The 8,320-nt window shown below is 48.1% G+C and overlaps 1 protein-coding gene across 1 annotated transcript; it reads right to left on the reverse strand.

Annotated features, from left to right (window-relative positions):
- Window positions 1–6,115: 6,115 nt before the first annotated feature.
- Window positions 6,116–7,714, reverse strand: LOC101758894 (putrescine hydroxycinnamoyltransferase 1). The gene has a single exon (XM_004962533.2). The coding sequence runs from the start codon at window positions 7,611–7,613 to the stop codon at window positions 6,243–6,245; it is 1,371 nt and encodes a 456-aa protein (XP_004962590.1). The 5' UTR covers window positions 7,614–7,714; the 3' UTR covers window positions 6,116–6,242.
- Between the last annotated feature and the right edge of the window lie 606 nt (window positions 7,715–8,320).

Consider the following 8,320-nt stretch of genomic DNA (forward strand, 5'->3'; position numbering starts at 1 on the left):
TTTGGGAATCATCAGCAAGAGCTTTAATGTCCCTGTGCATTATCAAATCATGGACTAATGGAGATGTATAGATTCGTCTCGCCGTTTAGCCTCCACTTATGTAATTGGTTTTGTAAATAGTCTACGTTTAATACTCCTAATTAGTATCTAAACATTCGATGTGACGGGTGCTAAAGTTAAGTCAATGGAACCAAACACCCCCTTAGTTGAATACCCATTATTTTTGCAAACACATTTTATATATGCACTATATATACCATGTGGAAAGAGCAAAAATGACATCTCTGCCTTCAGCCTTTTGAAGCCAAATCTGCTCCTAGCCCACATATCCTTTCCTCCTGCTCCTAGCTCAATGGCCCAATATCCACCAGCCCAAAACTCAATCCCATAGCCTGAAAGCGAACAAATTATTTTTGAAGGAAAACAAAATATGTACCGCGAACAAATTATCTCTTGAATGCGGAAGAAATATTTATACGTGACGAACAAGTTAATATGTAAAATGAATAAATCAGTTTGCATTACCAACTAATGCTATCAAGTAGTACACTAATATATGTTTATTAACTTTTAATTATGTATGAAATAATTATGATGGTATAAACTATAAATATAAATTATAATCCAAGGGGAAAATATCCATCCGAGTTTTAGAAAGAAACACTAAAAATAGTAAAAGAAAAAATAAATAAATAAATAGGTAGCATAAATAAAAAGGAATTCACGGTAAAAACAAGGAAGAAAATGAAACAGACAGAAAACACACAAAAAGAAAAGTTAACACGAGGCAAGAAACGAAGGAAAAAACAAACGAAAAAAAGGACGAAAGATAAAACGAAAAAGAAAACAAGCATGGAAACGGAGACCGAAAAACAAAAAGAAGTGCTTCTATCGTTATGACAGTGCGCATACAAGCCCACAGATAAAGCTAGTCATTGGGCCACTTAATTCTTGCGTCTGGGCCAACGAAGTTTGATTGGGCCAGAATAAACACCGGACTAGGAAAGTCTCCATGGGACAGGTGGAGATTCATCGCGTATGCGATATATACAGTCTTTGTAGTGGTTACTTGAACGCCATCAGTTGGCGTTTTATATGAGATTTTTCTATATTGTTCTTAATACGATGCAAGGTCGTACTCGTAATATTTTTTTCAAGATTAGAGGGCTGTTACACATAATGATTCTAACAACGTATATGCGAATGGATTGGCATTTTGATAGTCTTGCGTTTTCTTAATCATCAGGAAGGAATCATGCCGTATTGTGGTTATAGAACCATGCTTTGTTCGAATGAATGGCCACATGCCCACATTGGGTCGACGACTAATAAGTTTTTTTTTGAATAGTTAGACTTATATATATACATATATCTTTTGACCGATCTGGAGGAAGTACTTAAGTCGGCCAAGATGATATAGTCTATCGTTCTTATTCGTTGCATGCTAATGCAAATGGACGTGGAATGTGAACAAGTTAGAGATGCTCCATGCTCCTGAAAGCGTCGCTGTCGTGCTGCAGAAAGAAAACCATTTTAGAAGATGCGACGCTCATGCCCTACATTTCTCTTTTGCATGTCAACACAAATGTTGATAATATCGACGCAGGCGATTCAAATAATCATCTCGTGGCTCATTATTTAAATTTAGTTGGAGCAGAACAGTCAGTATAAACCAGAAAACCATGTACTTGTAAGAAAAGCTATGCGTCATTTGAATACTTGAAATTATAGAATAATTCTAAATACCATGACTTGATCACTTGAATACCATAGCTTGGATAATATCATGACTTGGATACTTAAATACCATGATTTGGACCTTGCCATAATTTAATTTGCATACTTAGGATCTAGAAAACCTACCAAGCACATGCTCCACAAACCACTAGTCATAATGACTATGTTGTCACTAAATCACCAAAATCATAAACTATGGCTTAATGGAGCCATGTTCGCTACACATGCTAAAATGACAACCAGTTTTTGAATGAGACAAGTGTATTTGTTTAGCGAGCAAGCAATACAAACTGTGTTAGATCAATATCACGAGGCTGATGGCGACTTCAAATTACTGTGGCAAATTCACTTTATTCATCTTTCGGGGCGAAAAAGAAGAAGAGATGGCAGGAGCACTGCCTATTCATATAGATTTCCATTTGACCCGCGGCCCGTGGGCCAGCCCACGGCACGACACTTTGGCCCGGTACAGGCACGGCCCAGCATGACGGCCTTGCAGGCCGGGCCGGCCCGGCCTACATCACGGGCCGGGCCTAGGCCGCTACCTCAGCACGTGGGCTGGCCCGGCACGGCCTGGCCCATTTGGCCCGTGGGCCAGCAACGGCCGGCACAGCCTGTTAAGGCCTACCAGGCCTGCCTCGGCCCAGCCAACGGCCGTATATAATGCCGGCGCGAACCCGCCCCTGGCCGAAACCCTACCCCCCGGCCCCCGCTCCCGCATCGAGCCGCCTCTGTCTCTCTCTCGCTCTCTCCCGGTCCCGGCTCCTCGCCTCCTCCCCTAGATCCTCCACCGTCCTTGCCCGCCGCCGGCTCGCCGGTGGCCCCTCCGCCTCCCTCCCCCCCGTAACTGCTCCTCCACTCTCAGATCCAGCGTCCTCGCCCACCGCCGGCTTGCTGGTGGCCCCTCCGCCGGCTCCGCCTCCCTACCCCTGTAACTGCTCCTCCCCTAGTCCCCTCTCAGATTCGGCGTCCTCGCCCGCCGCCGGCTCGCCGGTCACCCATCCGCCTCCCTCCCCGTAACCCCACTTCTTCCTTAGCCCCTCCGGCCCTCCGCCTCCCTCGGTTCCTCGCCTAGTCGCCTCCTCCCCCCGACCCTCGTAGATCCGCCTCACTCCCTGGTTCCCCACCGTTGCGGTTCGTCTTCTCCGGCTCCGGGCTCCGGCTGCGCAGGTAAACAACATCCTCACTCCTCTCGTTCCTCTTCTTCTTCGACCCCTCGCAGATCCGCCTCCCTCACTTTCTTCTCTTGTATCGTGTAGGTCTCCTACAGGGGCCGCGCGTCGTTGAGGAACGGAGCCGCCGAGGCGACGATGTCAACGGTGGAGGGTTCGAGGGTGTGTTCCGGGTGTGCTCGAGGATGGACGACGACTATCCAACCTGCCTCAATGATGAGTTGCGGTTGATGGGGGAGACTGGAGATGATGATTCTGATTTGGAGGCGGATCGGCGGGCGCTGCTCGGTGGTGCCGTCCCCGATGCTCAGCCAGGTCCTGGAGATTCTCCACCACCTGCTGCTGCTGGCTCTGGTGCTGGTCCGAGCTCGGAGAGTACGGGCAGCAAGAGGACTCGTTCTTGCACCTCTAAGGTGTGGGATGACTTTGAGCCTCTGTACGAGGTAAAGAATAACAAGAGGGTAAGAACTGGTGCTAAGTGCCTACATTGCAAGAAAATTTATTCTGGTAAGTCTGCTAGTGGTACTGGACACTTACATAGGCACCTTCCAAAGTGCCCAGTCTTGCTAGGTGCTTCACGTATGGCTCAGTCCCAACTCAAGTACAATCCTGATGGCTCTCTCCATATGTGGGAGTACAATCCTGATGTTGCTCGTATCCAGTTGTGCAGATTGATTGCTAGACTAGACCTTCCTTTATGCTTTGGTGAGTCTGATGCATTTGAGGAGTATATTAATATTGCTCATAATCCTAGATTCAGTTGTGTGTCTAGGCAAACCACCACCAGAGATTTTGTTAAGTATTTTGATGAGCATCGTACTAAACTCCTGGCTTCTTTGCAATCTGTTTCCTCTGTTGCTCTTACATCTGACATATGGTCTGGTAATGCTAAGGAAGATTACCTTATTGTGGTTGCTCATTATGTGAATGCTGATTGACAACTAGAGAAGAGGATCTTAGGCCTTCGTTTAATTGATGTTTCTCATAATGCTGATAATATTGCTGAGCGCATTATAGCTGTTGCTACTGATTATGGTTTAAATGATAAGATATTTTCTATCACACTGGATAATGCATCGGCAAACACTGCCGCCATTGGTAAGCTTCATCCTTCACTGACTGGTTACATGGGTAGATTTTTTCATCAGCGTTGTGCTTGTCACATCATTAATCTTATTGTTAAGGCTGGCCTTGATGTTTTCAAGCCTATGCTTAGTTCATTTAGAACTGCAATTTCATTCCTGAATTGTTCTAACCAACGTATTGCGGCATACAAGTCATATTGCATTGCTGTTGGTGTCCGTCCTCGTAAGTTTGCTTTGGACATGGATGTTAGATGGAATTCAACTTATCTCATGTTGAAGCATCTATTGCCCCATAAGACCACATTCCATCAGTTCATAACCACTCAATATGGTTTGGTTGAAGGTCAAACAATTCTGACAGAATTACACTGGTATATTGCTGAAAAGATTCTGATATTTCTTAAACAATTCTATGATTCTACTGTTATTCTGTCTGGTGTTTACTATCCTACTGCTCCATTAATCTTGCATCATATTCTTGAGATAGCTGGGCACCTTAATTTCTATGCTGATGATGCTGATCTGAAACATGTTGTTGCACCCATGAAGTCTAAGTTCTTAGATTATTGGGCTGATATACCTATGCTTTATGCCTTTGCTTTTATATTGGATCCTAGAGCTAAGATTACTGGTTTTAGCAATGTGCTTCAGCTGATGTCTTAGCTAACTGGTAAGGATTATTCTAGTTACTTAACTGATGTAAGAGCTGAATTGTCTACAATCTTTGGCAAATATGAAGCTAAGTATGGTTCTGTGAGGATGCAGAGGGCCACTCAGCCAGGCCCTGCAGGTAAGAAGAAGACTGCTTGGGGTAAGATCTTTGGTTCCCAGGCTGCTTCATCTACTTATTCTGCTGCTAGCCTTGGTGCTGGCCTGGGTTCTACTTCTGTTTCCTCCTCCCTGTCTAGGAGACAATCTGCTAGTGCTTTGTTGCAAGCTGCTCAAACTGGTGCCTCTCTTGCTGCTGCTTCTGAACTGTCTGCTTACCTAGACAGTGACACTATCAATCAATATGATGATGACTTCAACATATTGACCTGGTGGCATGAGCATAAGTTATCATATCTTGTTCTATCTATCTTAGCTAGGGATGTTATGACTGTGCCTGTCTCTACTATATCTTCAGAATCTGCATTTAGTACCACTGGCAGGATCATTGAGGAGCGGCGACGTCGTCTAACCCCTGAGATGGTGGAGATCTTGGCTTTGATCAAGGATTGGGAGCAAGGAGATGCAAGACTGCAGCATACCGTCGACGATACCGAACTTGAAGAGTCATTTGAGGATTTGTATCTTGATGAGTAAGTTTTCTACTCTCATTTACTTCTATTCAGCATACTTGTTAGTTGTTACTTGAAGATCTCTAATCCTCCTATCATTTTTTGCAGAAGCTAGATGCCTGCTGCCCTGTTGGTGCTCTGTCAATGTTCAGGAGCAAGTTAGAACTCAGAAGTGAGAAGCCTCGTGCTGTTGTGCTTGTGTAGATCTTGTGACTTGTGAGTTGTGAGTTGTCAGTTGAGTTGTGAACTTGTGTGATTGTGTATCTGAACAATGAACTTATGAGCTGGCTGTACTCTTTTTTCCTTTGTAGGATTTTCTCACGAGGTGTGAGTTTTTACCTACAAAGGTTTTTAATGAGGCAGCAATACAAACAGCTCAAAATAATATTCATATTTGTTTGTGTTATTGTGATTGTGAATCTGTGTGAATCTTTGTGAATCAGTTGAATCTATGAATATATTGAAAGTAAGTTTCTGTGAATATGTTGAAAATATGAAAATGTCTTACTTTGATAAATTAGATTCTGGTGAGGGATTTTTCTTAAAACGTATCACGGGCTGGCACGGGCACGGTGAGACTGTTAAGGCCCGCCGGGCCAGCGAGCCGGCACGGCCTGCGCAAGAAGGTAGCAGGCCGGGCCTGGGCCGCTCTTTCGGCACGCGGGCTGGCCCGACCTGGCACGACAGTTAGGCGGGCCTAAACAGGCCGGGCCTATTCGTGCCCGTGCCAGGCTGGGCCGGGCCGCCCGTTTGGCTATCTATACCTATTCATGAAGTTGGAGAAGCATGAAACAGGTGCACAGTGACACAGCGGCAGGTTGCAAAGGGAAACAGGAGGAAAAAAAAATGAGAGAACACCATCAAAAATAAAATAAGAGTCCTCATACAGCGGTCCGAATTGAAAACGTGCACATGCCACGACAAAAGGTAAATAAAGCTGAAAGTTCCACGAGGCACTCAACCGCTCCCTACACGAGGCCAAGATAGTCCGCCGTGAGAGGCTTGAGGATGTGCTGCTCGTCGGATTCGAGCGCCGCCGCAAGCCGCGGCCACACGCACGCGCTGACGAACCACGACCCGTCTCCTCCCGCAGGGCGTGCGCCGATGGCCATCAACCCGGAGCTCATCCTCGAGTAGTGGAAGACGGGCATGGCGATCGCGGCCTGGCCGAAGCCGAAGTCCGTGTCGATAGGGGACGACGCGAACTCCGTCTGGCTCAGCGTCGGAGCGCCGAGCCCGAGGATCGCCGACTCCACGAACATCTCCTCCTTGTGCTCCTCCACCCAGTCGCTGATCTCCTGCACGTACTCGTCGTAGTCGACCGCCGTGACAGCCTCCCGCACCATGGCCGCGACGTCCGCCAGCGGCTTCCGCCGGACCTCCTCCACGGCAGCGTCCCCGGCGGTGTACGCCGTGGCGTTGCCGAAGTAGCTGGGCATCGCCGCCGCCAGCCGGTGCCGGGCGTCCACCCACCACCCCATGCGGCAGCGCTCGTCGGGCACCCGCGAAGCGGCCACGATGCCGGCGAGCGCCTTCCACAGGTACGCCGACAACGCCTCGGCGCGGGAGGCGCCCGCCGCCTCCCGCAGCGCGTCGAGGTCGACCGCCTCGACGTAGTAGAGGCGCTCGACGAAGCTGTCGTGGGCCGTCAGGACGTTCACCAGCCGGTGCTCGCCGTCGAACGTCGTGAGCAGCTCGCCGACCCTGGCGCCGTACGACGGCCGGTCGCGGGGGCGGAAGAACGCCGAGCGGTCGTGACTGGGCATGGCGATCGTCCCGGACCGCGAGAGCTCGGACCAATTGCTGATGAGCTGGGCTGCGGCGAACACGTCGGCGTGGAGGTGGTTGATCCCCCACACGACGGCGAAGCGGCCGCAGGCGAAGGAGAGCAGCTGCACAGACAGCGCGACGTCATCGGGGAACGGCAGGGTGAGCTTCTTGAGGGACTCAGCCTCGCCGAAGTCCAGGCTCCCCAAGGTCGCATCGACCTCTCCGACGACGAGGTCGGCGCCTTGGTTGTAACAGTGGAGCTCGGGGAGGCCGGAGCTCGGGTCGGCGGCGATGCGGCCGCAGAGAGGGTAGAAGTGGTTGAGCAAGGACGGCAGGCCGGCGGCGAAGGCGGCAACGACGTCGTCAAAGCTGCTTGTTGCGCCCTTATTCGGAAGCTCGCCGGGGTAGAGGCAGACGAAGCTGAACTGGCCGGTGCTGTTGTAGAGGTCGATGTTGGAGACGGCGGCGGCGTGCGGCGAGATGGATGGATCGGAGGCCTTCACGAGGCGGCGGGTCACGATGCGGATCGGTAGCTGGTGGACGGATGACTCAGCAGCAGCAGCCGCCATTATTGCTACCGACTGGTTTGGTTTGCGTCGCTAGATGCAGCTTTGAGGGAGAGCAGATGTGTGTATCCCTGATCTTCCATTTCATAGACCAACCATTTATACTAAGCAACTCCTTATCAGAAATGAGGACTATTACTCAGTGCAAAATTTTGACTGTTATGATCAACTGTTTGAATGCTGATCCGACCGATTCCAACTGTTCTCAGTCCACAATTCTGACCGAAGCTGCTTTCACACACGCAATAATCGGCAAAAACACGGCACAAGGCATCAAATTTCTTATAAATTAGCCAGGCGACGTCATTGTGGTTTTATTTTAATTTGATACTTATTAGATGGTAGACCAACCACGCATTGCTAACGGCTATAGCTACTCTCTCCATTTCAAATTATAGGTTGTTTTAGTTTTTTTAGATTCGTAGATTTTATTATGCATTTAGATATACTTCATATCTAAATGCATAATAATATCTATAAATTTAAAAAAATCAAAATGATCTATCATTTGAGATGGAGGGAGTAAGTGTGGAGTGCCATAGTTATTTTTAGTTGGTTATTAACTGAACCGTGTATGCTCCCACGTAAACAGAGTCCTTGACATTATATTTGGGACCTTCATTCCCTCGATGTCTATTGCTGGCATAATATTCATACTTGTGCGCCAACAAGAACCAATTATATAGACTCAACATTTAAAATTTATTTAG

Source organism: Setaria italica, chromosome III (genome assembly GCF_000263155.2).
Source record: "Setaria italica strain Yugu1 chromosome III, Setaria_italica_v2.0, whole genome shotgun sequence".
Classification (NCBI taxonomy): domain Eukaryota; kingdom Viridiplantae; phylum Streptophyta; class Magnoliopsida; order Poales; family Poaceae; genus Setaria; species Setaria italica.